At 35.1% G+C, this 23946-nt stretch overlaps 2 protein-coding genes across 3 annotated transcripts in view; both read left to right on the top strand.

The window, feature by feature from the left end:
- The window catches only part of LOC123891207 (LEAF RUST 10 DISEASE-RESISTANCE LOCUS RECEPTOR-LIKE PROTEIN KINASE-like 2.4), a 94851-nt gene that overhangs the window by 58444 nt on the left and 12461 nt on the right, over positions 1-23946 (top strand). The window lies entirely within an intron of this gene.
- LOC123891211 (LEAF RUST 10 DISEASE-RESISTANCE LOCUS RECEPTOR-LIKE PROTEIN KINASE-like 2.4) lies at positions 4935-6136 on the top strand. Its single transcript, XM_045941058.1, has one exon. It carries the CDS (start codon positions 5097-5099, stop codon positions 6027-6029), a length of 933 nt encoding a protein of 310 aa, XP_045797014.1. The 5' UTR covers positions 4935-5096; the 3' UTR covers positions 6030-6136.

Below are 23946 nucleotides of genomic sequence, written 5' to 3'. Positions count from 1 at the left end.
GAATCAATCATAATATCCACCTAAACCATGCACTAGTACATATCCACGTAATATGTCTATTGAATTGTACATATATTCAAACGCCTCACATTGTGTCTTTCTCTATCCACCGTAATAAAAAAAAATTTACTACTTTCCAAAGTGGATTTACTTTACTTTTTTTTATTTATATATGTTTTCTAATTAAACCCAAAGCGGCTTTTTAAAGTGCCTTTCTTTGTCTAATTTTAAATTTTGATTGTATTCTAAAAAACTTAATTTTTAATAAAACAAACTTAATGTATTTCATTAACTATTAAATATTCAATACATACATAAAAGAATAATCTCAAATTTATGAAAGTTAGCTCAAGAATAGGCTGTCCTAGTAAGGGTATGAGCAACCGAATTCGCTTGCCTCCTAACAAACTTAACCTCAATTTTGAAAAGACGACATAAAAGTAACAATATCATGAACAATTGAAAGAAACTCATAATTGCCTCTACGCTTCATGTGAATAGCATCAACTAACACCTTTCGAGTCACTTTCAAACTGAACTTGATCTAATCCTCTATGTCTAGCTTCTTGCATAGCTAATAGTAATCACAGACTTCTCCCTAACGAGGTTTTTCCGGAGCCAATAATAAAAGCAACACCATACTTCTCCCTCTAAAGTTGAAATCACAGACTGCTGCCATTGCGTTATACCAGCCATGAACTGACCATTACTATCACGAAAACACAATCCTAACGAGGTTTTTCCGGAGCCAATAATAAAAGCAACACCAACGTTACATTTTACCCAGCCTGAATCGGTTTTACCCATCGTAAAAGACCTGTATCTGTAGTCATGCTCACGTTGTTGCGTTGTAGTTTATGAATTGAGTACCAATCATTTCAAGCATCAAAGGCAAGTCTTTCGATCTAAAAAAAAAACTAATTTAAAATCTGATTTATTTATTTATTTGGTCTTCTTTTTTTTTTTACTGTAAATTTTATTTATTTGGGTCTTGATAACCGGTATTTCTGAGTTACAATCTTTAAAAATTCAATATAAAAAATTATTTATATGTAATATTCACTATTTTAATTTTCAATGAATTAATTCTACCTATAGATTACCAGAAAAAAAAATCTATAATCAATTTTGACTCATCCTCATTCAAAATAAAACCAAACATGCACTTAATTTTATTTGTTACATTCATTGAACTCAATTCAACTTTTTGAACCAATGCCAGCATCATGATGAGATATCCATTCCCATTTTTTCATTACTGTTCTCTTCTTTACAATAGCTTAAACTCTTCCTTTCTTCTTTTTTAGATATAAAAGTTACATTACTTACTCTGTTAATAACTACTAACTACGAATTACTCCCACAATCATGAAGATATTCATTCATGGATATTTTTTGTTATCCAACCTCTTACTAATATTTTCCATCGCTGCTATTATTACTGCAGGATACAATGTGTTGAAATTTGGAGAATTTAGGTGAAAGAATAGGAGAAAATAATAAGGAACAATAAAATATTATTGATAATGATGTCAATAACTCTAATTACAATATTTACATTATTTACATTAATCAATTAGTATGATACTACCTTGGTATTTATAACCAAGTGAATAAATTTAAATCTAAACTAAATCCCTTTATTATAGGGCTAAGAATAAACAAACCAAATCGAGATATTTTCTCAACAAATAATATTATAATATTTTATATTCTAACACTCCCCCTCAAGCTAAAGCTTACTAAGCTTTAAGCTTGTTACAAAATTAACCTTGAAAATAAATTAAATCCATTGATAGCAAGCCAACGAAGAGCAGCAACCAAAGAAGCAGTAGAGGAGCGGCTGAAGAGATGAATCCATATCAAATTAAGTAAAATACCCGCGGATTGAAATATCACAAACGGGGGCCCGCGGATTAAAGAATCACAAACGGGTAACTGTGGTTAAAGGTAACGGGACCCGCGGATTAAAGAATCACAAACGGGTAACGGGATTAAAGGTAACGGGGACCCGCAGATTAAAGAATCACAAACGGGTAACAGGATTAAAGGTAACTGGGACCCGCGGATTAAAGAATCACAAACGGATAACAAAATTAAAGGTAACGGGGACCCGCGGATTAAAGAATCACAAACGGGTAACAGGATTAAAGGTAACAGGACCCAATCACAAACGGGTAACGGGATTAAAGGTAACTGGGACCCGCGGATTAAAGAATCACAAACGGGTAACAAAATAAAAAGAAATTTCAATGACGGCTAGGGTTTATATGAAAAAAAGGTTAAGTAAAGCATATATGAACAAAAAGGTAAGTAAAACGAAGAATAATCGAGAGTTAAATCTCGGGGAAAATTGCAGCGGAATTATGTTTCAAGGTGGATACCATGGCTCTGATACCATGTTGAAATTTGGAGAATTTAGGTGAAAGAATATGAGAAAATAATAAGGAACAATAAAATATTATTGATAATGATGTCAATAACTCTAATTACAATATTTACATTATTTACATTAATCAAATAGTATGATACTACCTTGGTATTTATAACCAAGTGAATAAATTTAAATCTAAACTAAATCCCTTTATTATAGGGCTAAGAATAAACAAACCAAATCGAGATATTTTCTCAACAAATAATATTATAATATTTTCTATTCTAACACAATGAAACAAATTACACTGAAACAGATTACACGTCCGACCTTTTGAAAGCACTTACCCCAACTCCCACAGGATGGTCTAACAAAACTCACTATTGCAAATGGAAAGGCATCTCTTGCAACTCTATTCAAGCTGTTACCTCCATCATGCTTCCATCAAGTTCACTCACTGGAACACTCCCTTTCAGTATCAACACTCTCACTAATCTCACCCAAATCAATCTCCACAACAATTCACTCACCGGTTCCTTGCCTTATTTCAATTACCTCATATTGCTCCAAACTGTGTCCCTTGGTCACAATAAATTCACCTCTGTCCCAGACGATTGCTTTGGAAACTTACTTGCTCTGAGAACCCTCAACCTTAGCAATAACTTGAATCTCTCCGGCTGGTCATTTCCCATGGATGATTTAATTTTCTCCGCATATTTGGACACCCTCGATCTCAAAGCTACAAATATGGTAGGTCCATTAGATTCGGATATATTCAATTGGCTTACAAATTTGCATACTTTTATTATTTCTCACAACAAATTAAAAGGAGAGCTACCCCAATCTCTCGGGCTATCTCCAATAAGGTATTTACAGCTTAATAACAACAGATTCGTGGGTACAATTTTTGTTATATCAACCATGAGTAATTTGTCTCAAGCGTGGCTTCACGATAACTTCACGGGTGGAATTCCCAACATGTCCAATTGTATTAATTTGTCTGATTTGCAGATTCAGTCAAATACATTAACTGGTTTGATCCCACCTTCATTACCCGGTCTACCTAGCTTGAGCATCATCTCTTTGGGCGACAATTTACTTCAAGGACCGATACCTAATTTTCACAAGGGTGTTAAATCAACTTTGGAACCAAATTACTTTTGTCGAACTGATGTTGGACCCTGTGATTCTCAGGTTACGATTTTGCTTGAAATTTCTGAAGCTTTTGAGGATCCTAGCCTTTTGTTAATTAAAGGGAACGATGCTTGTACCGGAGGGGAATGGACCAGTATATCGACCGACGATGACGATGTCTCGATTAGTTGTGAAAGAGGGAAGATTGTCACATTTAAGATGCGGAATTTTATTTTAAGTGGAACCATCTCTCCCGCATTTTCCAATTTAACAAGCTTAGTGAACTTGACTCTTGCTCGCAATTATTTGACGGGTTCAATACCAGACAGTCTTACAACTCTGCCTCAACTTCAGCTTCTTGATGTTTCTAATAATAATCTATCAGGAGTAATTCCAAAATTTTCACCGAAGGTTAAGTTAAATACCAGAGGCAATGCTTTGCTTCGCCAAAATATGTCCGGACAAGGTGGAGGTGAAATTGCAACTACTCCAGGTCATGTTCAAACTAGAGGTTCATCTAAAGCAAACCTTAGACCTGTTTGGATTACAGGTACGATATATTCATTATATATTTCAAATTGCCTTGTTTTGTTACCTTTGACCATGTGCAAGCCTTGCTATCTATTCATTCTCATCTCAATTATAAACCATAAAAAGTTATATTTTGTAATTTAAAATATAAGTAAATTTAATTAATTCTTTTTTTTTTGTTACAAATTTAATTAATTCTATTGTGTTGTATTTTAATTATATTGTTCATAAAATACTCTTCTTTTTTTTTTTACAAATTTTTAAGATACTCAGTTAATATAAATTTTTATTTTTTCAAAAACTGTTTTATTTACATGAAACAAATACAATTATTTTGAAAGAAAAAAAAAATCAATGTCTTTTTTAATTAACTTGAGAAAATTATAGAAAGATCAAGTGGCTAATGAACTTCAATCAAGACCAAATTGATCAGCACTAAGGAGTTTGAATCAAACTTTGTTACTTATCATCAAAGTTCCATATAATTAGAGGTTCTGTTTGGCAAAAATAGCTTATGACTGATAAGATAGCTGATAGCTTATGGCTGAGGACTGATGACTGATGGCTGATAGCTTCTAGCTGATTGAAGTGTTTGGTAAAATTAGCGGTTCAACTGACTGATAAATATAAAATGACATAAAAGGACATCTTTAATTCAATATTTTTTTTTATCAAATTAATACTATTTAAGATACTTATAATTTAATATTTTAAGTTTATTTTATTTTTTTGGTACAATATTTTAAGTTTATTAATTCAATAAATATATCTTTCAAATATTATTAATTCAATGTAATAGATAAATAATACTGTATTTAATCTTCACTAATTACTCTATTTACTTTCGTGCAAACGTGCAGGGGCATCAATAATTATTGTTGGAATTTTCATATTTATTGCGTTGATTATTTGTAAACGTAAGAGGTATCATATTTTGGCAAAAAGGTGGGTCTGCAAGACAACGAAAAAATCTATTGACCATAATGTGGAAGATTTCATACAAAGTTATAATTTGTCAGTGCCAATTCAGCAATATAGATATTCAGAAGTTAAAAGAATGACATATTCATTCCGAGACAAATTAGGTCAAGGGGGATACAGTGTTGTTTACAAAGCAAGTTTACCTGATGGTCGTCAAGTGGCAGTGAAAGTGATAAACGAGTCAAAGGGAAATGGAGAAGAATTCATAAATGAAGTAGCTAGTATTAGTAGGACGTCACATGTGAACATTGTTTCACTTTTGGGGTTTTGTTATGAGAACAAAAGGGCACTAATATATGAATTCATGTCCAAAGGATCATTGGATAAGTTTATCCTTAATAGAGGATTTTCTGATGCAACAATTTGTAGCTTGGATTGGAACACAATGTACCAAATTGCAATCGGCATTGCTCGAGGACTAGAATACTTGCATCAAGGATGTGTTTCAAGAATTTTGCATCTTGATATCAAACCCCAAAATATTCTTTTGGATGAAAACTTTTGCCCAAAAATCTCGGATTTTGGATTAGCTAAAATATGCCAAAGGAATGATAGCGTTGTGTCTATACTTGGCACAAGAGGAACTATAGGATACATAGCACCAGAAGTATTTAGCCGAACATATGGTGGAGTTTCTCACAAGTCTGATGTATACAGTTATGGTATGTTAATTCTAGAAATGATTGGAGGAAGAAAGAATTATGACACTGGTGATTCGTGTACTTCTGAAATGTACTTTCCAGACTGGATTTATAAGGATCTTGAACAAGGTAATAACCTTGAGAATTGTTTAGCAAATTCAGATGAAGAAAATGACACGGTGAGACAGATTACTATGGTGAGTCTATGGTGCATTCAAACAAATCCATATAATAGACCATCAATGAGTAAAGTATTAGAAATGCTACAAGGACCACTTCAATCAGTGTCATATCCTCCAAAGCCTTTCCTACATTCTCCTGAAGGGCCATCATTTCAAACTTCATATGTGTCTTCAAGCACTTTGTAAGACACAAATTCAGCAAATACACCGGTAAAAATGTGATCGTAATGTAATTTTTAATTGTAGGTATTTGAAAAGTCAAATTATCGATACATATCTTTTCTGTTTATATAAAAATACCATTAACTTTTATTATTTAAAACCAATAAATTGAAGGTTAATTTGATAAGTTTAATGAAATAATTTACATCGAGAATTTGCTAATTTCCACCCATCTTACTCATATGGTTTTTCTTTTTTGTATTTGCGGAATTTGATGGATATAATTTTATGGAAAAAAACTCTTCTCAAATATATATATATATATATATATATATATATATATATATATATATATATATATATATATATATATATATATATATATATTTTAATCTTATAAATTGTAAACAAAGCATAAATATTTTAAACTGAAATATAAATCATTTTTTTTTACTAATCTGAAATATAAATCTTAAATTCTAATATTGTCTTATTTTAAATATAAATCTAAACTATATTTAAATTTAAAATTTTCAAAACATATTTAGACATATTTTTTTAACACTCCTTCTTAACTGAATATTTTTTGTGCGTATCCAATATGAGCTTCATGGAAATTTATTCTTCTTCCTTTTAGGAAATCTATTCTTCTTCCTCCTTTTAGGAAATTTATTCTTCTTCCTTTGATTTTGGTTGTATTTCTTATCAATTTCTTTCTTGGATGAGACTGCATCTTGATTTGACTTGAATTTCTCCATCATTAAAGTTATTCCTTTTTTCGCAAGGTTTAGCTTCTTTGTGCCTTGTGGACGTTATGGTAGAAACATTGCATGTTTTATTAAGTGGTTTCACAAGCATAATTATTCTCCTCCTTAACTTGAAATTTCTTCAAAAAGCACCTGAATCTTCATGATCTTCTTCGAATTTATGTTTTTTTTTTCTCTCTTCAATAATATAATAATTCTTCATCAAATCTAAAACAAATCTCTTTCCTTTCATTTGAGATGTGAATACTTCTTTATTGTTTTGATCTTTAATCACAAAACTTTTATGTTCAAATATCAGTTTATAATCTTTCTCCAACAACTGAGCAACACTTAAAAGATTTTGATTAATTCCTGTAACATATAAAACATTGTAAATTTGTTTTAAACCTGCATGAGTTTTAATTGAAATTGTTCCAATGCCTTCTACTGCAATTTGTTCTCCATTCCCAATTTTGAGATTGGAAATAGAATTTTTATCGAGATCATTGAAAAGATCTCGATCGTAAGTCATATGGTTTGTGCAACCACTGTCAATAAGCCATTATTTTGACGGTTTGTTGGTTGTAAAACCTGAGATTGCAAGTAGTAATTTTTGGTCTTCTTCATATTGCTCCTGAGCAATGTTAACATATCTTTGTTGTTGTTGTTTTGGTTGTGATGTGCATACTTTGTTCATCTGACCTAATTCACCATCAGGCCTCCACCAACAATTCTTTGGTGGATGAGTATCTTTTTGCAATAAGGATATGGTTTGTGTTGGTATTTCTTTCCAAAACCTTTGGCTAGATATATACGTTCTATAGTTCTTTCTTCTGTCATAAGTCTTCTTTGTTCTTGTGTCTGCTGCAATGCATGTAACACTTCTAAAAAAGTGATTTTACTCAAACCTTTTGTGATTTATCAGCATATGTCTTGATAGAATTTCATCCTCCTTCATTCTTTGTGGAAATTGGTGGAATATATTTTTATGGAGAAAACTCTCCTCAGATATATATATTATTATATGAACAAAACTCAAGTTATTATTTTATTCAACATGGCTTATGACTCTATATATAAATTTACAAATAAAACAAATAATATATTTTAAATAACAAACTAATCCTATAAATTCTAAACAAATCATAAATATTTTAAACTGAAAATATAAATTTTAAATTCTAATATTATCTTATTTTAAATATAAATCTAAATTATATTTAAATCTAAAATCTTCAAAAGATATTTAGCCATATTTTTCTCGACACTTACTAATGTTTTTTCGTTTTGTTGGACTAATAAACACAGTGTAACAAGGGAACGATCCAATCTTTCTCTCTTTTATTTACCATAAAACATCACATTATTAATCTTCCAAAAAGAAAAGCAATCTGTTTTTTTTTTGGTACAATATTTTCAATCTGTTTTTTATCACCCAAAATTAATAATTCAATATCTAGTTATATACAGTTTCTATCTTTTTTTCATCACGATCGCTAGGCGAAAAATAGATTGTTCTGAATTCTTCTTTTAATTCTCTCGATAGTGTTTAACACCGGGAATTGTTTCACATATCTCTGGTTCTTCTTGGTTAGTTTGGCGAATACTGTAATCAATAGGTGGAGATACGGATACGAATAACAAATTGAAAAATAAATATGCAAATCCTAATAGTCGTGCTCCATATATGTACTTAATTTGGATCGAAATAAATATGCAAATCCTACCAAAATAAACATCGTACTAAGATGGGAAATCAGAACAAACACCTACTATGACTAGAAATAAAAAACAAACACCGTACTAAATTTCTAAGACTTTACTGAATACCTTTCACAATCTTATTTTATCCTTTGCTTTTATTTCTCAAATAAATTCTTAAATTATCAAAAAGAAAAAAATTCATAAAAATTAAATGTAACATTCACAATGTGAAAAGACTAAAGAGTGCATATTATTATGATCATTATTATTGACTTTAATACTACGACTAAAACTAAATTTTTTTGTGACTACTTTTCTACCCTCACATAAATTGAGGGTAGTTGCCCTATGCTGATGTGACACCAATAAAATTCATCCACATGTATTTAAGTCAAACATAATTAATTTTTTACCACAAAGTAATTTTGACTACTTTTATTTTAAATTAATTATATTTTAGGTTACTAATTTTCTTTAATTATATTTTAGGCTATGTGTAAATCTTCACTTTACCATCAAATTCCATCACAACGAGCTTCAGACCCAGTTTTACGATCAACCACCAAATTTTCAATACTTCTTTCTCCATTCTTATCATCGGCCACCAAAATTTCCGATGGAATGCTAACATGACGGTGGTGGAGGCTGCGGCCGATATTGAAAGCTTTAAGAAGAAGAAGAAAATTTTTTGACAATAAGAAGAAAGTTTTTTTTTTTACGATAAGAAGATTTTTTTTTACGAGCCGTAAAATGTTAACATGACGGTGGTGGAGGTTGCGGCGGAGATTGAAAGCTTTAAGAAGAAGAAAATTTTTTTACGATAAGAAGAAAGTTTTTTTTTTTACGATAAGAAGAATGTTTTTTTTATGATAAGAAGAAAGTTTTGTTTTTGACGAGCCGTAGAATGCTAACATGATGGTGGTGGAGGCTGCGGCGGAGATTGAAAGCCTTAAGAAGAAGAAGAAAGTTTTTTGACAATAAGAAGAAAGTTTTTTTTTTTTGACGCAGAAAGAAAGTTGTTTGAGACCGTAAAACAATATGAAGAAGAAGCAAACAAATTAGAAGCAATTAGGACCAAAATATAAATTCATAGAATATAATATCTAAAATATAATTAAATGAAATTAAAAGTAGTCAAAATTACTTTGTGGTAAAAAATTACTTATTTTTGACTTAAATACATGTGGATGAATTTCATTGGTGCCACATCAGCATAGGACACCTACCCTCAATTTATGTGAGGGTTAATTAGAAAAAACCAGTTTTTTATATTCAACTCTCCATTGTTTTGTAGTTTGAATTAAACTTGAAAGAGAGAGATATTTGAATAATCAGCTCCTATCATTAAATTTAAGCTGACCGAACTACAATTGCGATACAAATCAATCGAGTAGTATGATTTTTAGTGCTACATGCAATAATATTAAAGTTCTGTATACCCTTTCGGATCCTGGTTCGGTTATATGTAGGAACAAAGATGTAGGAATTGCAACTGTGAATTCTATAAACCAAGCATTACAAGGCGGTTTCGATTTGAAATGGACTGGAAATTATGGAGAGTGCAAGGGGTGCATTGCTTCTTGTGGAACGTGTGGCAACGACGGAGGAATTGAATTTAGATGTTTCTGCAAAGATGGACCTTACACAACTACATGCCTTTAAGAAAAGACCCCTTCCACATGTAAGAGTAAATATCAGGCTTAACTACACATTTGGTATGTTTATTTTATGTTACAATTTGGTCCGTTACCATTAAAAATATTAATTTGGTCTCTTATGTTTCTACTATTTGCATTAGTCAGTTCTTTCCGTCAGTTTTTCTAATAACACTGTTTGAACTATATACGTGTTCAAGTGTTCACGTGTTTGTCCACATATGTAAACCGTATGCCACATGTGACAAAACTAATAAATGAAATCGAGATATAGATCTAAAATGGATAGAAAGCCAGAAAGAAAATGAAACAAATATGAAACAGCTAGAAGTTGATTTTCTTGAGAAAGTTAGAGAGAAAATAAAAATGAATGAGTAAGGGAACAAGAAATTGAAGACGAAAAATTAATTTTCTCAAGAAAATGTAAGGGAAAATTTTCTTCAACGTGGATTGCTAAATATGCTTTGATACCAAAATAAGTAACATAGTGTCCATGGAAAAGATGAGAGAAAAACTTCAAACACTATATATTGATCAAAATAGGATTTATAATATGAAAAAAGTCGAGTACAAATGATTTACTCGCTAATTAGTAACTAACACCAAATAATAACTAAATAACATCATGCAACAAAGTTTGAACGCAATTTCTCTTCATTTATGCTGCAAAAATAGAGAGCAATAAGAAAATAAATGACTATTTCTGTTCGAGATAATGCATCAGCGTGATTATTATTATTATAAGTTCTGTCTAATTTGATTTTTGAATTGTAGTTTCAAATTGGCACTTGAAGTGTATTGCGATGGGTAAGAATAATAAATTAATAAACAATATTATAAAAATGGAGTGAAATATATTTTCTATGTATTCAAAGAATAATGATACAGAGATATATACAAGGTGCTGAGAGCCTAATTTGGAATAAATACTAAAATCAAGTCTATGATGCATCTAATCCCTTTGATATAGCAATTACAGTTATTACAAATAAGTGTATCCCTGTTACTTAGTGATTTGCTGTTACGCTTTCTTTAATACTCCCCCTCAAGCTGGAGTGTGAATGTCTATCACACCTAGCTTGCTAACATGAGAGTGAAAGGCTCCTTGTCCCAATGGTTTTGTAAAGACGTCTGCAATTTGGTCTCCGGTGCAAACATGACTAGTGTTAATTTCTCCTCTTTGTATCCTTTCCCGTACAGTATGGCAATCCAGCTCTATATGCTTTGTGCGTTCATGAAAAATTGGATTTCCAGCGATGTGAAGAGCTGCTTGATTGTCACAAAACAACTTGGCTGGTTCAGGATGTGCAACCCTCAAGTCATGCAAAAGATATCTCAACCAAGTGAGTTCACAAGTGACTGCCGCCATGGCTCGATATTCGGCTTCAGCAGACGATCTAGATACGGTAGATTGCTTTTTACTCTTCCACGAAACTAAGGAATTTCCCAAGAACACACAATAACCAGTCACTGACCTCCTTGTGGATTGACAACCACCCCAATCAGCATCACAATAACCTGTGAGTTTTAATGACCCAGAAGAGGGAAAAATAGGTCCATGGCCAAGAGCACCCTTCAAATAACGAAGGAGGCGAAAAACAACATCAAGATGAGGCTTTCTTGGGAGTTGCATGAACTGGCTGAGAGTATTAACTGCAAATGTGATTTCCGGTCTTGTGATTGTGAGGTAGATTAGTTTCCCAACGAGTCTTCGGTAACATGTCGGATCATGGAGGGCCTCACCATCCTCTAGATTGAGTTTTAGAGTTTGCTCCATTGGAAATCTGGTGGGTTTAGCACCAAGTAAACCAGCTTCTTCTAACAAGTCTAGAGTATATTTTCTCTGACATATGGTGATGCCTGTTTTGGCTCGAGCAACTTCAATACCTAAGAAGTATTTTAAATGGCCAAGGTCTTTGATTTTGAAACATGAATTGAGAAAATGTTTGAGGTTATGAATGGCAGCCTCATCATTTCCTGTAATGATCATGTCATCAACGTAAAGTAAAATTGCGGTGTATGATGCACCATCAACTTTGATAAATAAAGAGTAATCAGCTTTTGATTGTTGGAAGCCCATATTAGCAACATATGAAGCAAATTTTTGAAACCAACTTCGAGACGCTTGCTTAAGTCCATATAGAGATTTATGAAGTCGACACACAAGCTTCTCCCCCAGTCGACGAAAACCAGGCGGGGGCTGCATATAAACCTCTTCAAGTAAGTCACCATGAAGGAAAGCATTTTGGACATCCATTTGGTGCAAATGCCAATTTCCAACAGCAGCAACAGTCAAGAGGCAACGAACAGTGACTAATTTTGCAACGGGAGCAAAGGTCTCCTTGTAATCAATGCCTTCTCGTTGAGTAAAACCCTTTGCAACAAGTCGAGCTTTGTATCTTTCAATAGAACCATTCGACTGATATTTAATTTTGTATATCCATTTGCATCCGATGGCCCGATGACCTGTTGGTAGAGGCACCATGGTCCATGTGTGGTTGGCTTCAAGAGCATCGATTTCGGATTGCATAGCAGCAACCCATTTGGCATCTGTACAAGCTTGCTCATAGGATGTTGGTTCAACCAATTGAGAGATGTTATGAACAAATTTCTTATGGAAGGTGGACAATTGAGAATATGAAACATACCTGTGTAATGGGTGTTGTGTAGAGAACGTGGTTGAGGAGGAGATTGGCCCATGATCAAGAAGAGTGGCATGATAAGTGTGGTAGTCTTGTAATGAGGGTGGAGGCTTGGTGGGACGGTTGGATCGTCGTAGTGTTGGTGGTGGCGGCGGCAGTGGCGGCGGTGGTGTTGTAGTGGTATTGTTTGGAGATGACAATGGTCTATCAATGGTTTCCTCAAGGATGGGTTGAATATTACCATTAAGAGGGTAATCTTGTGATGGTGTATCCATTGCTTGTGGGGTAGGATGAAGTGGTGGAGGTTCTGTGTGATGGATCAAATTGGGAAGGTCAGGCTCTGTGGATGGGTTATGAATAGCGGGGTTAGGTAACACAATTTGATCATCTTGGATTTCTTGTGGTTCACGGGAAAAAGGAAACGTTGTTTCATGAAATAGAACATCCCGTGAGGTAAAAATTCGACGAGATTCAAGACAAAGTACCTTGTAACCTTTTTGTCCTTGAGGGTAGCCGATAAAAATACACCGTTTTGCCCGAGCATAAAATTTGTGTTTGGGATTGAGGTTGGTAGCATAACATAGACAACCAAATGTACGGATATGTGAATATGAGGGTGGTGTACCGTGAAGAAGTTCATATGGTGTTTTGAGGGATAACAATGGTGTTGGTAATCTGTTAATAAGATAACAAGCTGTTTGTATACTTTCTCCCCAATATTTTAAGGGCAAGTTTGCTTGGAAACGAAGTGCTCGTGCGACATTTAAAAGGTGACGGTGTTTTCTTTCGACAACTCCATTTTGTTGAGGAGTGTAGGGACAACTATGATGAAAAATTATGCCATGTTCATTGAAATATGGTTCCATATAAAGGAATTCAGCTCCATTGTCTGAACGAAAAATTTTAACCCCACAATTGAATTGAGTTTTAACCCATGAAAGAAAAGATCTTAATAAAGATTGAGTTTCAGATTTAAATGACATAAGATGAACCCATGTAAATCTAGAAAAATCATCAACAATAGTAAGAAAATATTTTGATCCAGTGTGAGAATTTATTTTATGAGGTCCCCAAATATCACAATGGACTAAATCAAAAGGTACATTTGATGAAATAGAACTACATGGAAAAGGTAAACGAGTTTGTTTGGCTAATGGACAAACTTCACAAACATGTTTGTTATCAAAATTTATTTCTGGTGTAGACTTGGACAAGGCTTGATGAGGTGTGGTAGAAGGATGGCCCAATCTTTGATGCTAAAGGCTTGAGGTATTGTTGACACGATGTGCTAGTTGAGGGTTCTGACTTGGTGAAAGGTAGTATAAGCCACTATATTGCTTGCCCAGGCCAATCGTCCTCTTCGTATCCACGTCCTGTATCACACAAAAATCAGGAAAAAAATTACTATGCATCTCAACAAATGAGTAAGTTTGCTAACAGATAGTAAATTGACTTTGAATCTTGGAACATGTAGCACTCCATCAAGTTTTAAATCTGCAGATAATGTGAGAGATCCAATAGAATTGATTTGTGCTTTACTCCCATCAGGCAAATTTACAAAATCACAGGACTTAATCAGGTTTGTAGGCTCTGAATTGCAAATGTGATCTGTGGCCCCACTATCTATTATCCAATATAGAGTGGTGGAAGAATTTTGTTTACATGCAATATTTGCAAAGGCATTACCATTCTTTTCATTGAGCATGGCCATTATCTGATTGTATTCTTCACTTGTAAAGGTTGGAGCCTCCTGTTTGATTGATTGAGTCTTGGGCATATTTGATGCAATAGAATTGTTAGCTACAACTCTTTTGTTTCTTGGCTGTACGTTTTTTCCATGGAATTTGTGACCAGGTGGAAAGCCATTTAAATAGTAGCAATTTTCCACATCGTGTCCATCTAGATCACAATACGTGCACTTGAGTAGTTTCTTTGATATTCCTCCATTGCGAGAGAAATTCTCTCGTGTGCTGCTGCCCTTCGATGCTTTCCCTGCCTGGTTCACGACCATCGCCTGAAAGTTGTTGCTGGTCCCCTCGCGTCGGGAAGCGACATCGAGTTATCGTTCATGCTGCAGAGCCATAGAAAAAGCTTGTTGAGTATTTGGTAATGGCTTCATCATTAGTATGTTGCTTCTCACAGTAGTGTAGGTTTCATTCAATCCCATAAGGAATTGCATAAGCTTTTCCCTCTCCATTCTCTCATTGAATTTCTTCATTCCTTCACATGTGCAGGCGAATGATTCCTGGTAGGAGGTCAATTCATCCCATAAAGCCTTCTTCCTGTTGTAGTAGATTGAGATTGAGTCTGTACCTTGTCGATGTTCAACAATTTCTTGTTGGATTTGGTAAATCCTTGTTTCGTTTCCCTGTGAAAGTCGATCTTTAAGATCCTTCCATGCGGCTGCTGCTGTGTCCATGTAGATTATGCTAGATGCGATCTCCGGACTTACGAAATTCAATATCCATGACAACACCATGTCGTTGCAGCGTTGCCAGGCATGTAGAGTTTTGTTTGTGGACGAGGGTTTCGGGATGGATCTGTCGATTAACCCGATCTTGTTTTTGGCACTAAGGCTAATTTGCATGGCTCGACTCCATTGTCCATAGTTATTTGGCTCAAGGAGTTTGGAGACCAATATGAGGCTTGGGCTATCTGAGTTGTGCAACTTGAGTGGATTTTCATCCTCAGTGGCATTTTCTTTGGTGTTTTCTTTGGTGTTTGTCATTGGTTACGTGTGGTTGCGGAAGGTGGGTTTGGTATCCCCAGTCACAAAGATCGGTGCTCTGGTACCATATAAAAATGGAGTGAAATATATTTTCTATGTATTCAAAGAATAATGATACAGAGATATATACAAGGTGCTGAGAGCCTAATTTGGAATAAATACTAAAATCAAGTCTATGATGCATCTAATCCCTTTGATATAGCAATTACAGTTATTACAAATAAGTGTATCCCTGTTACTTAGTGATTTGCTGTTACGCTTTCTTTAATACTCCCCCTCAAGCTGGAGTGTGAATGTCTATCACACCTAGCTTGCTAACATGAGAGTGAAAGGCTCCTTGTCCCAATGGTTTTGTAAAGACGTCTGCAATTTGGTCTCCGGTGCAAACATGACTAGTGTTAATTTCTCCTCTTTGTATCCTTTCCCGTACAGTATGGCAATCCAGCTCTATATGCTTTGTGCGTTCATGAAAAATTGGATTTCCAGCGATGTGAAGAGCTGCTTGATTGTCACAAAACAACTTGGCTGGTTCAGGATGTGCAACCCTCAAGTCATGCAAAAGATATCTCAACCAAGTGAGTTCACAAGTGACTGCCGCCATGGCTCGATATTCGGCTTCAGCAGACGATCTAGATACGGTAGATTGCTTTTTACTCTTCCACGAAACTAAGGAATTTCCCAAGAACACACAATAACCAGTCACTGACCTCCTTGTGGATTGACAACCACCCCAATCAGCATCACAATAACTTGTGAGTTTTAATGACCCAGAAGAGGGAAAAATAGGTCCATGGCCAAGAGCACCCTTCAAATAACGAAGGAGGCGAAAAACAACATCAAGATGAGGCTTTCTTGGGAGTTGCATGAACTGGCTGAGAGTATTAACTGCAAATGTGATTTCCGGTCTTGTGATTGTGAGGTAGATTAGTTTCCCAACGAGTCTTCGGTAACATGTCGGATCATGGAGGGCCTCACCATCCTCTAGATTGAGTTTTAGAGTTTGCTCCATTGGAAATCTGGTGGGTTTAGCACCAAGTAAACCAGCTTCTTCTAACAAGTCTAGAGTATATTTTCTCTGACATATGGTGATGCCTGTTTTGGCTCGAGCAACTTCAATACCTAAGAAGTATTTTAAATGGCCAAGGTCTTTGATTTTGAAACATGAATTGAGAAAATGTTTGAGGTTATGAATGGCAGCCTCATCATTTCCTGTAATGATCATGTCATCAACGTAAAGTAAAATTGCGGTGTATGATGCACCATCAACTTTGATAAATAAAGAGTAATCAGCTTTTGATTGTTGGAAGCCCATATTAGCAACATATGAAGCAAATTTTTGAAACCAACTTCGAGACGCTTGCTTAAGTCCATATAGAGATTTATTAAGTCGACACACAAGCTTCTCCCCCTGTCGACGAAAACCAGGCGGGGGCTGCATATAAACCTCTTCAAGTAAGTCACCATGAAGGAAAGCATTTTGGACATCCATTTGGTGCAAATGCCAATTTCCAACAGCAGCAACAGTCAAGAGGCAACGAACAGTGACTAATTTTGCAACGGGAGCAAAGGTCTCCTTGTAATCAATGCCTTCTCGTTGAGTAAAACCCTTTGCAACAAGTCGAGCTTTGTATCTTTCAATAGAACCATTCGACTGATATTTAATTTTGTATATCCATTTGCATCCGATGGCCCGATGACCTGTTGGTAGAGGCACCATGGTCCATGTGTGGTTGGCTTCAAGAGCATCGATTTCGGATTGCATAGCAGCAACCCATTTGGCATCTGTACAAGCTTGCTCATAGGATGTTGGTTCAACCAATTGAGAGATGTTATGAACAAATTTCTTATGGAAGGTGGACAATTGAGAATATGAAACATACCTGTGTAATGGGTGTTGTGTAGAGAACGTGGTTGAGGAGGAGATTGGCCCATGATCAAGAAGAGTGGCATGATAAGTGTGGTAGTCTTGTAATGAGGGTGGAGGCTTGGTGGGACGGTTGGATCGTCGTAGTGTTGGTGGTGGCGGCGGCAGTGGCGGCGGTGGTGTTGTAGTGGTATTGTTTGGAGATGACAATGGTCTATCAATGGTTTCCTCAAGGATGGGTTGAATATTACCATTAAGAGGGTAATCTTGTGATGGTGTATCCATTGCTTGTGGGGTAGGATGAAGTGGTGGAGGTTCTGTGTGATGGATCAAATTGGGAAGGTCAGGCTCTGTGGATGGGTTATGAATAGCGGGGTTAGGTAACACAATTTGATCATCTTGGATTTCTTGTGGTTCACGGGAAAAAGGAAACGTTGTTTCATGAAATAGAACATCCCGTGAGGTAAAAATTCGACGAGATTCAAGACAAAGTACCTTGTAACCTTTTTGTCCTTGAGGGTAGCCGATAAAAATACACCGTTTTGCCCGAGCATAAAATTTGTGTTTGGGATTGAGGTTGGTAGCATAACATAGACAACCAAATGTACGGATATGTGAATATGAGGGTGGTGTACCGTGAAGAAGTTCATATGGTGTTTTGAGGGATAACAATGGTGTTGGTAATCTGTTAATAAGATAACAAGCTGTTTGTATACTTTCTCCCCAATATTTTAAGGGCAAGTTTGCTTGGAAACGAAGTGCTCGTGCGACATTTAAAAGGTGACGGTGTTTTCTTTCGACAACTCCATTTTGTTGAGGAGTGTAGGGACAACTATGATGAAAAATTATGCCATGTTCATTGAAATATGGTTCCATATAAAGGAATTCAGCTCCATTGTCTGAACGAAAAATTTTAACCCCACAATTGAATTGAGTTTTAACCCATGAAAGAAAAGATCTTAATAAAGATTGAGTTTCAGATTTAAATGACATAAGATGAACCCATGTAAATCTAGAAAAATCATCAACAATAGTAAGAAAATATTTTGATCCAGTGTGAGAATTTATTTTATGAGGTCCCCAAATATCACAATGGACTAAATCAAAAGGTACATTTGATGAAATAGAACTACATGGAAAAGGTAAACGAGTTTGTTTGGCTAATGGACAAACTTCACAAACATGTTTGTTATCAAAATTTATTTCTGGTGTAGACTTGGACAAGGCTTGATGAGGTGTGGTAGAAGGATGGCCCAATCTTTGATGCTAAAGGCTTGAGGTATTGTTGACACGATGTGCTAGTTGAGGGTTCTGACTTGGTGAAAGGTAGTATAAGCCACTATATTGCTTGCCCAGGCCAATCGTCCTCTTCGTATCCACGTCCTGTATCACACAAAAATCAGGAAAAAAATTACTATGCATCTCAACAAATGAGTAAGTTTGCTAACAGATAGTAAATTGACTTTGAATCTTGGAACATGTAGCACTCCATCAAGTTTTAAATCTGCAGATAATGTGAGAGATCCAATAGAATTGATTTGTGCTTTACTCCCATCAGGCAAATTTACAAAATCACAGGACTTAATCAGGTTTGTAGGCTCTGAATTGCAAATGTGATCTGTGGCCCCACTATCTATTATCCAATATAGAGTGGTGGAAGAATTTTGTTTACATGCAATATTTGCAAAGGCATTACCATTCTTTTCATTGAGCATGGCCATTATCTGATTGTATTCTTCACTTGTAAAGGTTGGAGCCTCCTGTTTGATTGATTGAGTCTTGGGCATATTTGATGCAATAGAATTGTTAGCTACAACTCTTTTGTTTCTTGGCTGTACGTTTTTTCCATGGAATTTGTGACCAGGTGGAAAGCCATTTAAATAGTAGCAATTTTCCACATCGTGTCCATCTAGATCACAATACGTGCACTTGAGTAGTTTCTTTGATATTCCTCCATTGCGAGAGAAATTCTCTCGTGTGCTGCTGCCCTTCGATGCTTTCCCTGCCTGGTTCACGACCATCGCCTGAAAGTTGTTGCTGGTCCCCTCGCGTCGGGAAGCGACATCGAGTTATCGTTCATGCTGCAGAGCCATAGAAAAAGCTTGTTGAGTATTTGGTAATGGCTTCATCATTAGTATGTTGCTTCTCACAGTAGTGTAGGTTTCATTCAATCCCATAAGGAATTGCATAAGCTTTTCCCTCTCCATTCTCTCATTGAATTTCTTCATTCCTTCACATGTGCAGGCGAATGATTCCTGGTAGGAGGTCAATTCATCCCATAAAGCCTTCTTCCTGTTGTAGTAGATTGAGATTGAGTCTGTACCTTGTCGATGTTCAACAATTTCTTGTTGGATTTGGTAAATCCTTGTTTCGTTTCCCTGTGAAAGTCGATCTTTAAGATCCTTCCATGCGGCTGCTGCTGTGTCCATGTAGATTATGCTAGATGCGATCTCCGGACTTACGAAATTCAATATCCATGACAACACCATGTCGTTGCAGCGTTGCCAGGCATGTAGAGTTTTGTTTGTGGACGAGGGTTTCGGGATGGATCTGTCGATTAACCCGATCTTGTTTTTGGCACTAAGGCTAATTTGCATGGCTCGACTCCATTGTCCATAGTTATTTGGCTCAAGGAGTTTGGAGACCAATATGAGGCTTGGGCTATCTGAGTTGTGCAACTTGAGTGGATTTTCATCCTCAGTGGCATTTTCTTTGGTGTTTTCTTTGGTGTTTGTCATTGGTTACGTGTGGTTGCGGAAGGTGGGTTTGGTATCCCCAGTCACAAAGATCGGTGCTCTGGTACCATATAAAAATGGAGTGAAATATATTTTCTATGTATTCAAAGAATAATGATACAGAGATATATACAAGGTGCTGAGAGCCTAATTTGGAATAAATACTAAAATCAAGTCTATGATGCATCTAATCCCTTTGATATAGCAATTACAGTTATTACAAATAAGTGTATCCCTGTTACTTAGTGATTTGCTGTTACGCTTTCTTTAATAAATATCACTTTCTTTTTTTTTGGTAAGAAAGCTAAAGAGTACAAGGGAAAAGAAAAAAAAAAGACAAAAAAGAAAGACTAATAATCTCTTTGCAATAAAATTCCTAAAGCATCGTTCTTGAGCAGATCTTGAACACCTTCTGGAGGACAGTCATGGTTAGTGAAATCAACATCCGAGGAGGCTCCTAATTTTGCGAAGAAGTTTGCGCATTGATTACCTTCTCTAAGAGTGTGACAGAGGGAAACATTACTTTGGGAAATCAAATCCTTTATGTCCTGGATTAAAACTGCATGCATATGAAACTTAACTTGGGGACCTTTTATGAGGTTAATACAGTGTAAAGAATCTGAATAGCAGACAATTTCGTCAATGCCCATGTTGTTTATGGCCAACAAGAGGCCCTTGTAGATAGCATAAAGTTCAGCATACAAGATATCAGAAGTCCCTTGAATGTAACCAGAAAACCCTGCCAAATAATGACCAAAAGTGTTTCTAATGATTCCACCAAAACCTGATCGAGCTGGGGAACCGAGACAACTTCCGTCAACATTAAGAATGGTACAAGAAAAATTGTTGTTGTTCCACTTGATAAATCTATCAACTGAACCACCATTAGAAGTGATAGTGAAGCAATTCTTGAAAGTTTCAACCATAGACCTGATGTTAAAGGAGAGTCGGCTTAAGGACCAAGTTTCGTTATTGAGGCTCATCAAATTGCGGTGTCTCCAAGACCACCCGACACCTGCTGAGAAAATGAGAGAATGAGTCCCGATGGTGCCCATCTTGATCCAATCATAAACGTCCATGTTAGAGAAGAAATCTGGGTTGGTAAACCCAGTAACAATATCACTTTCTAACCAGTGTTTCTCATTCCACATTAAAAAAATTATAAATAAAAACTAATGAAAATTGTATATCTGTTCAGGTGCTTTAGGCGCTGGATTTGGAGCAACCGTGTACATTATTATTCTTGATAAATCCATAAAGTTTATTTATAGGATTAGGCTTATTTAAGAGATTTGATCAGAGTTAAACTTAAATGTATTCACTTACTTATAATTATAAATAATAAAAGTTAGGCTTGTTTAAGGAATTTGATCAGAGTTAAATGTATTTATTTACTTGCTTATAAATAAAAAAAGGTAGTTTCTCAAGCAATTAAAACTGTCTATATTATTATGATCAGCTGTAGCCTTAAAAGGGGTATAAGAACACAACAAATGTGTATTTTTAAACAACAACAATCATGCCTAGTCCCACCAAATGTTTTTACAGAAAAGAAAACTTATTGACAACAATTAGGAGGTTTTCCTGCGAAGTTGTAATTTATAGCAAAATTACACCGGTCCTTTTTCTTATTTTTTTTAACACTTTGTTCCTTTATTTATTTTTTAACACTTTGATCTTTTATTTTTTTTTAATACTATGGTCCTTTATTATTTTTTATTTGTAACATTTAGGTCCTTTATTTTTTATAAATAAATAAGATAAGAACCAAAGTGTTACAAAAAAAGGTCTAAAGTGTTACAAATAAAAAAGATAAAGGACGAAAGTTTTACAAATAAAAGACAAATGACCAAAATTTTACAAAAAAATAAATATAAAGGACCAAAGTGTTACAAAAAAAATAAGATAAAGGACCTGCAGTTTAATTTTGCCTAATTTATATATATATATCATGATTTTTAAATTGCGTTCCACATCCGCAACTACGATCACAGTATTGTTGATGCAGTCATCTATTGAGTAGAGATTGAAACGTTGTTGATGATCACACCCTTCAGGAATGGAATGCCTGTGCAGATGTTTTGGCCAAGATGGGAGCGTCCGCGAACTCGTCTTTGGTGGTTTTAGATGAACCTCCCTCTCAGTTGTCGAGCGCGCTTTGCGCCGATGCCTGGGGAGTAGTTTTGTCAGGGAATAATCCCTTTTTTGTTTTGCTTTTTGTTTCCTTTTCTCTTTTGTAACAAAAAAATAAGTTACCACATGGCAATTGCGGTGTGATTTTTAATAAATAAAAATTTCTTCTTCACACCAGTAGTGTGCATGAACCGAAATATTCTAAAACTTCCCTTATAATTTTGTGACATTAATATTCATCCAAACATGATTATTTAAAGGCTTAATTAATAAAATGGTCCCTTAAAGACATTTTTGGTTTCATATTGGTCCCTTAAAGAAAAAAAGGTCTGAATAGGTCCCTTAAAGACATATCCGTTAATCAGTTTGGTCCTATTTAGACCTCTTTTTAGGGACCAAACTGATTAACGGAGATGTCTTTAAGGGACCTATTCGGACTTTTTTTTCTTTAAGGAATCTATTTGAATCTTTTTTTCTTTAAGGGACCAATCTGAAACCAAAAATGTCTTTAAGGGACCATTTTATTAATTAAACCTTATTTAAAACTCCCAATAAATGCTTGGTGAATGCTTTGTGGTTCGGCGAAGGAAGAAAAATGCTGAGAAATCAAGAAGCATTGAACTCTTCATGACTTGAATTAATCTAAACATCTTAACAGAGTTAGACTTATACTCCCTCAGTCCCAAATTATAAGGAACAAAGTCATTTTTAATAATGTTTTTCTCTACTTCTCAGAAAATAATTAAATGGAAATTGCATTTAATTTTATCTTTCTCCCCTTTTCTACAATAAACAACAACCAATAAAAATTGCTTTTACATCTTTCTATACAATGTTGTGAATTCGTCTATAAAATCACACCAATAAAAGAACTTGATGTGTGGAGCAATAGAACGGCAACCAAATAATTAAGCGGAATAAGCAATAATAATAATAACCGATAAAGAAGATAAAGGAGAAGAAAGAACACGATATTTGTTTACCCAGATCGGTCCAATAATGACCTAGTCTGGGGGAGAGAGCAGCCCCTCCGTTCCACTATATCAATGAGTAACTTTACAAGAAATTCCCAAATTGGGTTACAAGAATTAATCCTAATTCTACCCAAAACCCGAATCTCTTCCCGTGGCCAAGAGACTCAATTGATAAGTGTTTCCCAAGGTGTACCACAAAGATAGTTCTCCCACCCTAGAGTTGTACCAAGAGAAAACCCTTTTTTTCTCTCTAAAACCCTAGCCCTTGTGTGGTGGCAAACCCTAATCCTTGCCTCTACATTGTTGCTCTCTTTCTCTCTCTCTCTCAATTTTTCTATGAATAAAGCACTCCCTATTTATAGAAAAATAATATGCCAAAAATTAGTAACAAATCTGTTTTAAAATAAAACAAATCCAAGTCAAAGTATCTTCCAAGAAAATATTTTTTTTTTCCCAAAAAATCTTCAAAACATCAAAGATGCAAAAAGATTCAACAAAGATTTTTCTGACTTCTTGTAACTAAGATTTCAAGGCATATCCAACAATTCTCCACCTTGCCTTTAAATCGTTGGTGATCCCATCAACCACCGTGCTGCTCTCTCCATCTTGAATCTTCTATTCAAGATCACCGGATTGTACCTCCCTCTTCATCCTCGGAATGCCTTCCGCTCTCATGAAGATCTTGCATCCCACTACCATAGGATTTTAGGTAGCCCCACAAGATTCACCGCACCCTCTTCAGACTCCGAACTGGTCAAGT

Source organism: Trifolium pratense, linkage group LG6 (genome assembly GCF_020283565.1).
Source record: "Trifolium pratense cultivar HEN17-A07 linkage group LG6, ARS_RC_1.1, whole genome shotgun sequence".
NCBI classification, from domain to species: domain Eukaryota; kingdom Viridiplantae; phylum Streptophyta; class Magnoliopsida; order Fabales; family Fabaceae; genus Trifolium; species Trifolium pratense.
The sequence above is the reverse complement of the archived record's forward strand: the minus strand, read 5'-3'. Positions and strand labels throughout refer to the sequence as shown.

Coding starts and splice junctions, on each gene's coding strand:
- LOC123891211 (XM_045941058.1), top strand. CDS start 5,097: ATGACATATTCATTCCGAGACAAATTAGGTCAAGGGGGATACAGTGTT.